The sequence below is a fragment of the Aythya fuligula genome, chromosome 11 (assembly GCF_009819795.1).
Source record: "Aythya fuligula isolate bAytFul2 chromosome 11, bAytFul2.pri, whole genome shotgun sequence".
Lineage (NCBI taxonomy): Eukaryota > Metazoa > Chordata > Aves > Anseriformes > Anatidae > Aythya > Aythya fuligula.
Window position 1 is genome coordinate 3290359 of NC_045569.1, and position 16697 is coordinate 3307055.

Consider the following 16697-nt stretch of genomic DNA (forward strand, 5'->3'; position numbering starts at 1 on the left):
ATAATAAAACACGTATTTCTGAGGAGATTGTATTGTTTGTTCTGCAGTAAACGTGTAAATAGAACTAGAATTAACTATGTGACACAATAAAGGGAAGCATATGAATGTAGACTGGGTTCTGGAGAAACATATTATATTTGGTTAACATAAAAATAAAGGAAAAGACAGAATAATTAACGTCTAACTAAGCTTGCCTATATGCTGAGGTAACCTTAAATATCTTTGGTTTTCTTTATTTGCTGATAAGAAGTACCTTAATTTAAAAAGCATTAAATGATTAATAGAATTCTGGATACACTGTTCTCTAGTAAATTGAATATTTTGATCTCTTTGGCTATTGAAGTTAGAACTCCTATACTAGACTGACAAATTGTGTATTAAGCCTTTTTCTCTCAAATTCGCCATGGGTTAAACTACAGAGTGGGTCTTTGGATGAAAAAGTTTAGGATTTAAAGTATTTACTTGTAAAGAAGGTCATAAAATGACATCAGATTATCAGTACTCACAGCAAACAAGTCTTTGGAGAAGCAAATAGTTACCACCTGCATATCAGCTCTTTCTGAATGAAACTAAGAAAAGAGGCTACTCTGAAAGATGAAGTGTGAAACTTCATGCTACAGTTACACATTCTTAATCTAGGTTCAGTTAATTCACACTTTACCTAATTAGAAACAGTACTCTGCTGTACACTAAACATTCTGCCTGATGAGATCAAAAATAAATCTTTGGTGAAAATGTTTTCTTTTTCTTCAGCAAGTAGAAAAAAATATTCAAAAATATTTTTAATACTGTACTGTTGATCCAGCTACATGCTGAAGAAAAAAAAATTACACTTGGAAGTCTTTGGAGATATCTGCTGGTATCATTATAACTTTCTTTAAAGGCTCTTGTAACAAGGTAGTTAAAATTGTAGAAGCATACAACTCGTCTATGCAATCAAGTACTACAATCAATAGAAGCCCTATTGGTTTTGTTAGTGACTACTTATACAGTAAAATGTATTCAGCTGTTCAAACCTGTACCTTTTAACTAGTTCAATTATTTTTGGAAAATATGCGGCTTCCTTCTCTTCTACGGATTAGTCTTTGGTACAAGATTATTTTAAAAGCCTTTAAATCAACACTGTGATGAAAAAGTGAACACGTACTGTCTGGTTCTGAACTAGCAAACGGTTACAAGCTAAAGAACTACCATAGCTACAGGCCGATTCATCAAAATGGAACAGACAGAAGGGTAGGGCTTGTCGATGACTTCTGACCACCTTTTGATACTTACAGAACAATACAAAAGCCAGCCTGGCCTACCTTAAATTCAGAGGGAGTTCCAACAGACTTAAATAGAGCCAGGAGTTTCCATGGTTGCTTTCTCACATTAGGTTTTAAACATTTTTTAAAGTAAAAAAATGCCTTTTTTTTTTTTTTTTTTTTTTTAAGTAAAATGGGGAAAACAGAGCAGAGGACTGGATATATAGGCAAGTTTAGAACATTGGATGAATCCAACCTCTCCTCTCTCTCTCCCTCACACCCCCTACCCCATTAAGAAATAAAACATGATACCCTGTCAGTTTGCTCCACATTTTTGTGAGGCAGCTCAAAAGTAACAAACTGTTCCCTGAGTACAGGAAAAACAAACAAACAAACAAACAAAAACACACTAGAATAACTCTTAAAGGAGGTAGTATAAAACAGGAATTGTATCGGTTCAAGGCAGTAGCAGTACTCTCCTCCTTCAACAGACTCTTCAACTAAAGCTCTGGCTTTCTATTTCTCATGGTAGCCTAATGAGAGTTTTAGATTGGCTTGTGGGTAAAGTCACTCCCTGAGCTAAAATTCCTGGCTAACAGCATACTAGGCAAAGGCAAGGAGCAGGGCTGCATCCCAACAACAGCTCTGAGACATACCATGAAGCAAGCAGTGCTTATCAGCACTCAAAGCTGGATAAAAAATTAACTCATGATACAGTTTCCTTTATAACATCCAAGAAGCATTTAAGGCATCCTTCTGTACTCCAAAGCAATTTTATGAATACTAAAAAGGCGTAAGGCAAATCAGTAATTTCATTATACATAATGCAAGGCACCATTGCTAAGAAGTACTGCAACACCAGAATACTCAGCATTATTATCTATTCCACGTCTCTCAGGCAGAATCAAACTGTTTGTTAATGCTGAATACTTCCTCATCTTGCCATGCTTTTTAGCACCAACTGTCAATAAATGGTCAGTATTTGTCTCTGTAGGGAACCCAACATGCCCCAGAGCCCTAAGGATATAGCATTCATCCGGTCAGCGGTTGCTGACACAAGTTTCTAGGGGAAAGGCACTGTCCTAGGCTTACTGGGGCTATGAGAAATCAAGAGGTACAAAAGATTTCATGTGGCTGTTTCATGTGGAAGCACCAACTCCAGTTTTCTCAGTTTTCAACATCCTTTAGGTCAACCACATTAAATCATTACACTTTATACTCTGAGATTTCCTTCTTTTCAAAGACAGAGCTTCAGCTAAACAATCTTGTTCATCTACCTATACAACTCCCTGATCACTGAGCGCACACGCACACACACACACACTCATTCTACACACAACTGAAAAAAAAAGAAACCCAAAATAAAACAACACTACTAGGAAGTATCGTCAGTTCCATAGCTGAGACCAACTAGAACACAAACGAGGTAAAGCAGTTGTCATTCAGAGTTCACCTCTCGGCAAACTGAGGTAGATAGTCAGCAAAAGGGCCTAAAGCCTTCCCTTTGCTCCAGTGACATATTCTTAACTTTAGTCAGAAATCTTCACTGTCCTTTCACATTTGTTGACCACTGAACATTCAAAATGAGTGAGTTAAAATAAACAAATATAAAACATTCAACAGAAACTTGGGATCACCTGCTGGGTTTGTCAGGCTTTCCACAATAAAACTTTGGCTTCCTGTTCATTGTCCTTCGAACAGACATACACTGCAAGAATGTCTGGTGTGGTCCTAAGGATGTCAGTTTTGCACTGCAGAGTGTATCTGAAGAGGTGAGGTAGCAGTCTGGTCAGTAGTGAACGGCAGAGGAGATTCTTTGCAGTTGCTGATGGCAGGGCTCATCATGTTCGTACCCAAGTCACTGCTTATAAAATGACTGGTAGCAGGAGGGGTGGCACTTGCCACGGAGGAGAGGTGTATCTCATCATTGGACTCATGAGAAAATCTTCCAGAGTCACCAGTCTCGTGACTTCCTTCGCTGTTGGCTGAATGCTCTGTGTCGGCAGCAATACTGAATGGCACCTGGAAATTAGACTGCTGGCCAGGAGAGCTGGGGGAGTCATCCTCACTGATCAGCACAGTGGTACTTGGCTGATACAGACACACTGCCTGGACAAATCTTCTCTGAGGCTATATAAAAAGCAGAGAGGAAAAGGTTGTTCAGCCTCTGAAAAGCTGAGCTATAGTTTGAATTTTTTACTGCACTTCCAATCTCCTATTCCACCAGAGTGCTTACTACAGCATTGGCTTAGAGTAACAGCCTGGGCTTTCCTACAGCAGGTTAAGAAGAATCAATCTCAAGCCTTGTGCATACTTTTCTCTTCCATACTAGACGAAGCAATCCCCTCTTGCCAAGCATGGCTAATCAATAATGATTTCACTAAAGAGACCTTAATGGTATTTTAACAATATACTTGATAGAGCTGTCTCCCATCTCTTCATGCATATTCTTTAAGCATTACTCCTTGGGTGGTAGCAAGTATTTTTCCCATAAAGGCATCAAAAATAAACAGCTGCTCAAGCTTTCCTATTCCTTAAACATACCAAGAGCACAATATAAGTTAGTGTTCAATAAACACCAGTCAGATGCCCCATAGATGTGAATTTGTACTACAGGGTTCAGGATTCGGTTTAACGTTTCAGTTTTGGATTGAATCCAAACAGAAATTACAGGCAGAGCAACAATTTCAAAAGCATGACAGTCTTAGCTCAGATTCTAAATTTCTTCAATACTTTGGATAAATCATTTCACTTCCCTCTTTTGGTTTCTCTTCAGCAAACATAAGGTGTTAGCTATCAGGGTAGCAAGGGATTCTTAGATGTTTATATTTAATTTGTGTTTATATGTACACAATGTCTCTGCAAATGTACTGTAGACGGTATGCACAGAAATCTGTTTGCTCACAGATAAAGGGCACAGGCAAGAAAGTTATCAGTTAATTGTAAAGAGTTAAAATATTTGACAACTTGGGACAGAAAATTAAAATTCCATATGACTATGCTACAATGTAGAATACTATCAACCCTAACAAAACTGATATTATTCCATTAAAACTTAAGCTACTAATTACATTTTCCCATACATAGAAAACTAAATATCTTCCTTTGCAAACATGGTATTACAGCAGAGATTGTGCACCTCTGCCCACTATGCCAATTACCTCCTCAGCCTTCACCTTCTTAGTATCCTGGAAGAACAGCCACCTCTTCTTGCAGTTGGCTTTTGTGACAGGCCCATAGCTGTTAATAATTAGATCAGACCCCCCCTACAATAGAAAGAGAGAGAGAGAGATTTTAACACACTACATTTCCAAGATATTTGAAAATATTTTTTTCTATTCCAACCATTGGCTCCATACTGAAAAGAAAGACAAATGAGGTTTAGCGCTCAGTTAGTTTTTTATGGTCAGGTATTCATCTACTGCTTGAGACTAGTCAAGACCATTTCCACGAAATCTGGCAAGCCCACAGGCCAGACCTAACAGGTGCAATACCACAAACCCAGAGCAAACAGTTCCAATCACTGCTCCTGTTCCACCCTTTGGAATGTGACATAGTGCCTGTACTGAGGTCCATTTCCATATTTTTCCAGCTCTTCCATATGTCCTGAAGGAATAGTACAATGCAAGTTTGCAGTATGTACAGAACATGCCATAAATCAGGATGTCTATCTGTGAAAATATGTCCAATGTGTTTTTGTCATACTAAAAGGTTCTACGCATCTACTGACACATCCTGCCATCTAGATTGATCTATAATTTGACTAAATATGAGTTTTAAAATGTAACATTGTCTTACCAGTAAAGATAAAGAAAGATATTTTCTTTATTACTTGCTCTAGTGCCACACTTGACTAGACTGTGCATTGCACTGACTGAACTAGGTGCTTGACAAGGACTCTCTTGGCTATCTCCTGCTCTTAGAATAGAATTGCCAAAATTGGCAATCTACAGAGTAGTGTGTATTAAATCAAATCTCTAGCTGAACTTTAAAAATGAGTCTTGAAAATTTGTTCCTGGATTGCCACACTTGTGTTTGTCCATTAAACAAAACTGCTGTGAATTTGCATTGTACATATTTTAATTTTGATAGGGATTCAGATGTTGTAACAATGAATTCTAAAGAAAGATTTCTGTTTTGGGAGTGAGTAAAGCTCACAGTACCTTAGCATCGATGAAGCTGTTTCCCACTATCATTGGCAACAAGGATTCTGCATTCTCTGCGATTCCTTCAATACTCTTCTCTGCCTCATTAGCGCTGGCTAATGAGATGCTGGTATGTGACAGCTGGTCAGTACTTTGCTGCACAGGTTTAGGGGCAGATGTTTTTCTACACAATGTTAAGCAGAAATAAAATTGACCCACAGGAAGAAAATACATTGAATCAAGTATAAACTTCAAGGCTATTATTAATCAAGTAATATTAGTATATTTTTAGCATCTATATTTTATTATATAATTCTCATGAAACGTGTATTATTGCTTGTCATAAAAATAACATCCGCTTCCAGTTAATCATGTGCAGTAGGCTACAAGCATATGTGCAGGCAAGAATTCCTCATGATTACTAATAATACTTGAAGGAAGTAACCGCTAATGATATTAGGACCTTTCTACTATGCTACACAGAGACTGTCTCCCAATCCATATTTTCTCCTGCATGTGTGCTAAAAAAGCCTGTTACTAAAATATACTTCCAGACAGCTTTAAAAATGTATTTATTTTTAGTAACTTATATTTGTTCAGATCCCAAAGTTATGGGCAGAGTCACTAGGGCCAGGCTGGGCCTCATAGCAGCTGATGACAAGGAAGACAGACAGTGGCTTGCACTAGTGCAAAGAAATTGTATCACAGAACTGCTTCATGTCAGAGTTCCTCTTGTCCAGCAACATCAAAGGTTTAAAGCCTTGTAAACCAGGGCTGGGCAGACTGCAGGGCTAAGCAGGAGGAAGAGATGATATAAAGCAGCATGTTTATCTGACTCAAAGGGCTTTTTTGTTTGGAAACATGCCTCATGCTTAGTTGTCAAAGCACTGCTGACCCCCTCTGTAGGTTCTTTCCTCTTTTCATTGTAGAAGGGGTTCAGGTAGAGTAGGAAGAGCCAACAAAACTAGGAACTTTGCTTCCATTTCTGGCTGAAACAGGTGAAGAGACAAAGCACTTCAAAGAACTTAGCACTATCAGAGAAGAACACATGTCCCAGGTGACTTGTGCTCATACAGAAACAGTGTTGGGAAAGATCTCACTCTTGGTGAACAAAAACATACCTGGCTTTACTGCGATAAATTAAGATCAGGATGCAGATAAGGATGCAGGTCAAGGCTATGCAAACTCCAACAACAATGCCAGTCATTGATTTCTGGTCCAGATGGTAATAGTCAGAATAAGCTATAGCAAAAAAGAACAATTAAAGGCTCAGAAAATAAGAAGAGTTACCTGAATAGGGTTACAGTCACAATCACACAGACAAATGCTTCCTTTTAATGAGATTTCTGGACCTTCTCTGTCATACATTTTGACACCTTTGGAAATAAAACTTCTAGCACAAATGGAGGACCATATGCAGCCATAGCATGGGAGGGGAAAAAGGGACAGCCCCACACTACAGCCTTTTCAGTGACACACAACATAGAGCAGAGGAGCCTGCTCTAACCCACCCCTTACAGGGTGCTACTAAATAACAAAGGGAAAAGGCTTGGAGAATTCCAGCTGCTGTCTCCTAGGAGAGTTTTTCTTCGTTACATCAAATGCCTGTTAACCTAATCCTGAGGGCACAACTTCAGTTATTTGGCCTGAAATACAGCTGGAGTCCAGGAGCGGAGAAAACCTGAACAAGATAAATCCCTGCATGAATCACAATTCAGCGTGCAGCAGCAGGGAAAGGTTAAAAGGTTCATACACCTGAATAATTACTATCTCTGGTGTCCCCAAACGACTTTAAAATCTGTGAGAAGTCACCAAGATAAATCCCTTTCTGTGACAGACAATTTGTTCTTCCATTCTTACATGGAAAAAACACTGAAGTCACCTTGGTTTCCCCAAGGTAAAGCATATTTTTCCCTAAAGAGCTGCAGGTGGGGCTGAATTCTTTGGTGAAAACATACAGTGATATATCACTGACTAACAGGTTGATTTGGGTTGCTGGAATTCTAGGAGCCACCAAATTTCAACAGATTTATTTGAGATGCCATCTCATCTCTGCTGGGCTGTCTGGTTCTAACTGACCCAGTGCTACTGGTATCTTAAGCCAAATAAAGGACTAATAGGAAACGTCTTAGCAGAGGGGCTGCCAAGATAGTACAATTCACAATAGTCATGTATTCCCAGTTGAAAAGCAAACTTCCAACTTCTGAGCAAAAGAATTAAACTAGTTCTGAGTTGCACTGAGACAGAAATTCCAAAATGGTTGCACTAAAAAAAAAAAAAAAAAAAAAAAAGAAGCGATACTGTTAGGACTGCCTCATGTGGAATATGGTTTATCCAGAAAGCAGTTACCAGTTAAAACAAATAGGGATCTTTTTTTTTTTCTGGTGCTTGTGACAGCACTAATCAAAATACTGCTACTGACTTGTGGAATCTCCTGAATCCAAGCGTTTAGGCCTCTGATTAGACTCTGATGTCTCCTTTGGCAGTACAGCAAGTTCCACCACATTTGAGAAGGGTCCTTCTCCCACTTCATTGGAGGCTGCTATTTTCACCAAGTAGACATTCCCTGCCACGAGGTTTTCCAGCAAAGCCATAGTCATTGCTCCTAGGAAAAGATGAATATACAGTTGCAGTTAGACAAAGTCTCTGGAAACAGACTGAGATTTAGACACTGGCACGTGTGCTTTCTTTCCAGTGCCACCTCCCAGTCTGGTCCGAGGACTGTGATCACTTTTACATGTTCCAGCCTGCATATACAGGGTGTAGAACACTCCTGTCTTTCTCTCCGTACTGCTTGAACACAGCACAGTGTGAAGTGCCAATACAGTTCAAAAACAAGAGTCAAGTATTGGCTACAATACAGAGCACACTAATCCTCAGTCTAGCACTAGCTTCATTTCGGTGCCTGACCGTGTTAACGTTGTGATTCTATCTGTGAGCAATGCTCCAATTGTTACCCAGACTTTCAGCCGCAGAAAGCAGAACATGAGACATCCCTAGTATTTGCGTGCCTCCTAGACGCTCTGTGGGAATGGCACCGTATCATGAATGTGAATTAAAAATGTCATAACAACATCATTCAGGTTTGGCTTATCGCATTTCAGGTCTATTTGGTAAAACGAACAGGACAGATTTGAAATGTACATTATATGATGCTTTTAAAATAAAATTAAACCTTATTTAGAGATGTGGAGGCTTCCTTGATTACTGTTCACCTAAGCTGTGCTACAAAAATATTACATAAAGCATCTCTCACATGTTAAGGATTCTTTTCCTAAAATCCCTGAAGGCAGGAGAAATACATTAAGAACATAAATAGGATTCACTTGCATCATCCTTAGACAGGCAAAACTCCTATCAAAATCAATGACAGTTTTGCAGGTCCGGGAACTGCAGACTGCTGCTTAAAATTCGAATTGCTTTCTAAAATGCCCGTTTCTTCCTACCATAGAAATACATTGCTTTCCTTTCCCAAAATAATGGCAGTTACAGGACCAAATCTATCCCCTGCTCTCTGTCACAAATTCCATTCACTTTCTCAGGCGTAAGTCTAAATTTCAGCCTTTCAAATCAGTTTCAGAAGTCAGAATTTATAGCATCATGGGAGCATATGAAATATAAGGTTGTTTTGTTGACAGAAAAGATTATACATCTGGCAAAAGAGAAGCTACTTCAAAAGCTATTTCAGCTCTTCCATAAAAAACACCCATTAGCTGAAAGCATTTGAAGTAAAATGTGAGGTATCTGTAACCAAAGGAGCTGTAATATTTAGCACCAGCAAGGGCGGAAGGTCAGGTTTCGATATTAGAGGCTCTTTCCCACCAGCCCCTTGCAAATCTGTTGCAAAGCTAAAGCAAGTAAGCACTTTGTACTGATTTACTGCACCGCAAGTGTGGAAGGGCTGGAGCTTCTGAGCCACTTGAAGGGAGCTAGAGAAGAGGGGGGAGGTGGCTGGAAGCTAGCTCACACCACAAACCAGCAACAGACTGCAGTTACATCCTAAATCTGCCACGGCTAACGCAAACTCAGGCAAATTAAAGTGTTGGGTTTTTGTTTTTTAACTTGGTGGGTTGGCAGATGTTTTCATGCATAAACTAAAACCAATGTTAGGACTTTTATAGGTTTATTTCATAAATCTTCTGTAGAAGCCTGGTGTCAAAACAAAAGAATCCTCTTTATTGTACAGGGTTAGCTGATCTTGTCAGAATAAATGCATTTAAAAAAAAAAAAGTCTAACCTTGCTCCTGCCTGAAATTACCTATGAAAGGACTGGCAAGGGACTGGCCCAGTATTTGCCCAATCTTTCTTCTACATACTCATTTTCTTTCACATTTTCTCATCTGTACTTTAAGTAGGAGTATTACAGATTGTCCTGAATTCCCTGCCACACCTCAAACCCAAATATATCTATCCAACTACGAAATTCGTGACTAACACTGATGGACACAGTAACACAGATTTATAGCTTTCCATTTGCTCATCCCATCCAACACTTCCAGTACAGGAATACGTGCCTGTGTTTATTGTTACTGCCATCCCCTAATTTCAACTAGCTATGGTAAAAAAAAAATCTGAGATGCTGTTCAGTTGCACAGTCATGGCTGAGCTGAAGGATATACCTGGAACAGCAACTCAACTGCTTTGCTGCACATAACATATGCAGTATATTATCCCTAAAATTACATTTATTCTTCAAATAAAAGCTCTCTGTGAATTTAAAATTAAATCTGCTGCATTTTAGTAAATTAAAATTAATATTGGATTGGTCCTTTAATATGAAAACTTTTCTGTTTCCTTGAACAGTTTGTAACAACTCTATATTACTGTTTCTTTGAAACTTTTTTTTTTTTGGTGGGGGAAAGGACTCAATCCCCTATAGTTACAGCTCTTGGATATTTCAAAGACCAGATATTTTTCATAAATTTTGCTTAAGATTGAGAGTCATTTCACTGCTGTTCTTCTGCTGTGTGTTCTTCTGCTGACAATTTCTGTCAGAGGTCAGCCTTAAAAAAAATACTATTCTGCTTCAGCAAAGACAAAGTGGGACTGACACCTTTCCAAGTGGCTATCAGTCCTTTATCTTCTCTGTAGGAGCAGCACAAGGGTCAACCACCAATTTTTAACAGACAGTTCTGTCTCACTGAAATTGGAAAAAAAGAATCGTCCTCTTTGAGTGCACTTCTAAAGCCATTATGTATTGTGTATTTTCCTATAGAGAAGATTTAAGGAATCACTCTCTGCTGGCAAATAAGCTTTCAGCCACAAAACAACAACAGAACGATGAAATATAAGTCTTCCTAGGCAATCTTCTTAATTAAGCTGCTCAGCACGACTTTACTCTGTAACACTGAGGTTCTTGCTTTAGTACAATACATTATTGGAACATTATCTATTCTGAACTGCCTCTGTCTATTTTGAATACCAACATAAGAATAAATGTATTTTGCTTTGTTTTCCTGGCTATAATATAAATCTATTCATAATGCAGCTCTCTAAATCATAGTATTATTCTGGAAAGCACCTATGAAAACGTAGACTATGTCTACGTGTAACCCCAAAGATATGACTGCAGTTCACATTACCATACCTGACATACTGTTAGATTAGCTAGCTGGGATTCAGCCGTCAAAGACAGCCAGAGAGTTAAAATCAATTTGCACAGCTATTTACTGGGAGTAGGGTAAAGTTCTTCAAGTCAAACTGAGCTAACTGGACTGGCAGTGATCAAAAGAAACATAGAAACACACAGCCACGTTTGTAAATTTATTTCTGAAGAGCAAGGCATCTTGGAGACTTCAGATTTGAAAGCGCACATTCACAAAATAAAACCATCACAATCATTGTTATCCAGAACTATGATGGATGTAATTGCATTTATGAGACATTTTGGTTCACATGCACACTCTGAGCTCCAAAGCAACATAGACAACCCCTCTCCCCTCACCTTCTGAGGTATTAATTGGTTTTTAATATGTTTTCATCAGATGGGAGTAATTCTAAACTAATTGTGACTTTCATGTGAACATTTATATGAATTTCTTTCTTGCTGTAGTTCAAGGGAGCTGAAAATAATGAAGCATCTTACAAGTAGCATCACTGTTTGTCCAGTTCATACATTTATGATTTTAGTTTACCTTCTCTGTGCAACACTTGCCATTCCCCAGCAATCCAAGACTTCCTGGATGCATAGAGGATAGTATATCGTGTAACAACTGTTTCAGGACCATCAGGTGGCTTCCAGGAAACCAAAGCAGTATCATCCTCTATCAAAGTCACCTTCACTCCTACTGGAGGGCCAGATGGTGCTGTGAGAACAGTAACACAATACTATTAGGCTAACCTAATTTGCATGTAATTAAACTGCTCAAAAACAAACTGCTGTCTAGAACCAATGGCTATTGCTACATCCCAGGTAACATAAACAAATCATATTCACTGCTCTTCAACAGAAACTCTTGTGTTAACTCTGATCTGGTTAATAGCTCAGATTTTGTAAAAGCAAGTTCTGTATTTTTTCCTTCAAAGCCAAAATTTTAATAAATAAATAAATAAAGATTCCCTGTGAAGAGGTACATCCCAAACATCAAATATTGCTATGCTAAGAATGTGAAACTGAAGCTTTTGATTTTTCACTGACCAAGCTGACAGAGAAACAAACCAGCAGCTAGGGTAGTAGAAAGGAAGGTATATACGTAATTGTCTTACAGTTTCTAAAACTGTTGGATTTTAAAATACATTTTCATAATACCTGTGAATTAACTGTGCCTCTCCTATAAACATTCTTTTTTATTCAAGTTATTTCAGTGGTTGCTAGTATCACATTTTATTTTAAAATGGTTGATGGTTTTATGTAGATTTTGAAAAAAAATTTCACAGTTCTAAAAAACGCATTTTCTTTAGAGCGTTTTTCTGTCTTCCACTGAGAAGAGCATTATCTGTACATTAGAGGAAAGTCTTTATCTCTCCTGCAGACAGCTCCAAATTAATAAGCAATTTCTCAGGTTATTTGGCTTACAAGTTTTTTTTCAGAACATTGTAGTCTTCGCCTAGTGCCCTTACCTTCTGGAAGGGTAGTATGATAGACAACTGGACTCCAGGGACTAGAGAGCTGGTCCACATGCAAACGAACTGCAAATTCATACATGGTTTTTGGTTCAAGACCTTGAACTAACATGTGAGTCTCTGACCTGTACAGATGAAGAAAAAGGAAACATAACAGCAGATGTTGACTTGAAGATCCAGAACTCAAATGATATCTCTTAGCCATGGTGAGTAGATTGCTGCTGTCAGTTCAACACAGAACAAACCAGTTCAAGTCCAGACACGTGAGCCATCTGCACTGTCTACCTAAAATGGTAATTCTACTAACCCTGGAGCTCCCTGGAGCACACTATGTTTGATATCAGTTGATTTGAGCTCAGGTTTTTACAGAGCTTAGTTGGACAGCTGATGCATAAGCAAGTCCAAGAACATCATGGCCCAGACTGCCAGCGGGTATCCCAAACTCAGCTCTTCCCATGTTCATCCATATGACACTATGCTTTAAACTGGAGTAACACAAATTACAGCCACTGCTGAAAAGGCACTTGCTGTTGGCTCCATCAGTTATTCTTGGTTCTGTTCTCAGTTCACAATATACAGGCTATGCATGAAACTCCTCCTTCCATTTATGGCCTTCTATCACCCCCACGTTTAGGGGATCTCTGTGGAATACAAATCTTCCGTACTTAAGTCTCATTTAGTGTTTTCATTTTCCATAGTGCAGTCAGTCACCAATACGTGCAATACTTTCATCTTATCACAAAAAGCAGTATTCACTGCTATGCTCCATAATATATGCCAGGGATTGTACATGGTGATTGTACTGGGTCTACGTGTTGACTCCTACAGCAAGTGATGTGTTCTTTGAAGAGAAAACAATCAATGTCAGGATGGAAGCTATCTTTTAACACAGCGTTTCTTCTCTTTAGAAGACCTGAGTAAGCCCAAATATTGAGAGAGCTACACACATATGGATTCCCTCAACAGCACCATGTCCCCCACTGTACACAGTCACAATAGAGCAAAGTCTTCTGCTTTCATATGACCAGGGCACAGAGTTGAACGTTGAGCTCAGGCAGGATTTCTTCCCTGTCCTACTGTTCTGTGGCTCACATGTTGCTTCTCTGAATAGCAAGCTATAGGTCTACTTAGCTTTCTCCTGGCAGGATGCCACATAGGAACATGGCATTCCCACAAGGACACACTCAACCCCTCAAAACTCAAGATTTTTTGCCTCCAATGTTAAAATCAGACACTGTAACAAGTCCCATTTTTGACCAGAGAAGCTAACTACAAAATAGTTTATAGTTTTTGCTTGGTTGAAGAACCAAAGAATGACTTTAACATTAAGTTCAGCTTAGCTAATAAACCTGTTAAAAATTCAAGAGCTTGTCCAGAGATCAAACACCAGGACGTCAGGAAGAGAACTCAGGTGTTCTACAAACACATCTTATACAACCAAAGAAAAAGCAGCCAACTAGCAGCCACTGGATAAAACACACAGCTTTTTGACTGCAACAACTTTTATCCCTCTTAAAGTGGATTAAAAGAGGACAGAAAAATTGGAAACTGGATCTAGAAATGGGAAATGAAGATGCAAGAGCACTGCACTTACGTTTGAAGGTAGAGAACCAGAGACGCATTCTGCAGTCCCACTGGGTTGCAACGGATGGTGTAATTAATGACCTGTGCAGATGTGAAGGCAGGCTTTCCCCAGTGAAGGTAGATAGAAGATGAAGTGTTAGCTTTGGCATAGAGATGGTGAGGGGGCGGGGGTGGTGGCACCATGCGATCACGGACAGCTTTAAAAAAAAAAAAACAAAAAACAGCAGCATACATTATTTAATGAAGCATACACAGATACTGCTAAGGTTAAGAGACAGGTCTGAACCCATAGGTTTAGGTTCATATCTGCTCCCACTCAGTATTACCTGGCATTCAGACCCAGGAATCTGGTTCAAGACATTGAACTGATAAGATATATGACACGTCACTGGTTAGATGACACAGACAATCCAACAGGGAAGGAAAATGTGTTTGGTAGCTATCTTGTTTCCTCAGCTGCAACTTATTAAAACAAGAGACTGTCTCTGACTAGAACAGTATTTGTCACACATACAACCTTTCTGGTTCTCTATTTTACATTGAATTAAGTGTTTATTTATAGATTAAAAAGAGCTGCTGGAATCCTGGAACTAAACTCTTAATACATCTACAACACTTACAGACACATCCTGGAGTGCTGACTGTTTGGTCTGCCTGATAACCTTCTTCCATATTGTTATATGCCAGCAGCCTTACGTGGTACTTTCTTCTAGGATCTGCACAAAGAGAAAATGAATAATTAGAATCAAGACAAAAAAAATAAGGATTTTCAGACTTCTACAGGCAGCGAGATAACTTGAGTGTTCTGCAAATTCAATTCAAAACTTGTCTGCTATTGTCAGCAGACCAATAAAAGGGTTAGATATTTGGAAGACTGCCTTTTCTCCTCCAGTCCTATGAACTTCTGCGAATCTTTGCCTAGGCTGCACTGGAATCAGTTACATCTCCCAGTCTTGCTTCCAGTAGACTGAAATAATTTTTTTTGGAACAGATATCAGTGGGAGGGGAGTGGGATAAATATCACATTTCTATTTGAAACAAACTCACACATTCACAGCTATAGAGCTAGATTTTTTTAATAGTTTCATTCAGCATAAGTAAAAGTGCTTTCAGTCTGTAACAGAGATCTGTTGAAAAAACAGCATGAGATCCATAGAAATCAACATTTTTTTTCTGGATAAACAGGCTGGAATGAAGCAGGGCAAGTAAGGCAAATGCAGAAAGACAGGATCCAGCACAGAAATGGGAAATGTTTTGGTTCAAGCTTCCTAGAGGATATATAATACCGTGAAACAACAGTCATTGTTAATAACACCTTTGACTTAAAACTACCGCTTCCATATGTTTTCCTGAAAGCTGATTCTGGCATTCTTAGAGGGTCACTGCTCCTAGCTTGAAGGGTCTCCCTGCTTCCCTTTCTCTGGCCATGTCTTTGGGTCCTCATATTACAGTTTCACAGAATCACAGAATTTCTAGGTTGGAAGAGACCTCAAGATCATCGAGTCCAACCTCTGACCTAACGCTAGCAGTCCCCACTAAACCATATCCCTAAGCTCTACATCTAAATGTCTTGCTGCTACTCTGGCCATGCCTGTGGGTTCTCATATTGCAGTTTGCTGCTTCCCTCAGTTTTGTTAGTGATACACTGGCCTTGGTCCAAGTGAAAAAATTACTACTGGGAAATAAGTTAAAAAAAAAAAAAAAAGAAAGGGGGGGGGTCCTTAAGCATTTCAGAAATGAAGATGGCATGGAGTACAAACCACCAGGATGGCTGCAGTGCTAAAGCAAGCTTCTCTGCAGCCTTTTCTCTTGATATTTGTAACAAATCCCACCCATACAATGGATGATTTGCAAAGCGGTAGCATATATGAGCTCTTACGGGCACAGCTAAACTACATAGCAGCACTGATGTACACATAATTTTCCTCTTCCACTGCAACAGCTAACGAATCTACTACTTTCTATTAATGTTTTAAGAAGGTCTAGGCCGATGTCATATGGCTGTGTTATACTTGATTTTTTCCTTGCACTAAATACCATGTTATCTCTTTTCAAAATAAGCTCTCCTCTTTCTCATTTTAGCCAAGATTTGACATGGCCTTTCTCCTGAAATAAACAGGAACCCATTTCCCTGACATTTCCTACCCACAAACTGGACTTTGGCTTATATCAGATCCTTAGCGCCCTCTGCAGTCTCTGCATAAGCAATACAAACTCAACAAAGCTGGATTTTGTTCTTCCATAGATAAGGCACAGTTGCTTCATAAAAATGCATTTTGTAAAAATGTTTTCATGCTTATTTTGAAATTTTGTGATTTAGTTACTAATATCAGCCTTAATGCAATACCACTAGATACAGTTTACATCTAGGTTTATTTTTAAGATTATTTTACCAAAATCTACATCTAGGTGTAGAGCAAAATGAGCTCTTAAAATTGGATTTCAGTTATTTCTTTGACATATTTAGCATTAATGTTAGAATAGGCAAGAAAAGCCCATTCCCGTTTTCCAGGCAGACCTCAGTGTCGTGAGAAAACAATATAAATTGTAAAATGTTGGAAAATGAGTTTTTAAACATTTTTTCACTTTACAATGTTACTTTAACAACAGATGAAGTCAGTTGTTACTAGTCAGCAAAATCACAATCAGACAAAAGGAGATA

The 16697-nt window shown here is 38.8% G+C and overlaps 1 protein-coding gene across 1 annotated transcript in view; it reads right to left on the bottom strand.

Moving 5' to 3' along the window:
- Positions 1 to 2984: 2984 nt before the first annotated feature.
- The window catches only part of PRTG (protogenin), a 79031-nt gene continuing 65318 nt past the window's right edge, over positions 2985 to 16697 (bottom strand). The window contains exons 12-20 of the mRNA XM_032195233.1: positions 14656 to 14751; positions 14046 to 14232; positions 12449 to 12576; positions 11524 to 11694; positions 7812 to 7994; positions 6511 to 6631; positions 5408 to 5573; positions 4406 to 4510; positions 2985 to 3374 (exon numbers count right to left, since the gene is read on the bottom strand). Coding sequence (XP_032051124.1) covers positions 2985 to 3374; positions 4406 to 4510; positions 5408 to 5573; positions 6511 to 6631; positions 7812 to 7994; positions 11524 to 11694; positions 12449 to 12576; positions 14046 to 14232; positions 14656 to 14751 — 1547 coding nt within the window. The remainder of the gene's footprint in view (positions 3375 to 4405; positions 4511 to 5407; positions 5574 to 6510; positions 6632 to 7811; positions 7995 to 11523; positions 11695 to 12448; positions 12577 to 14045; positions 14233 to 14655; positions 14752 to 16697) is intronic.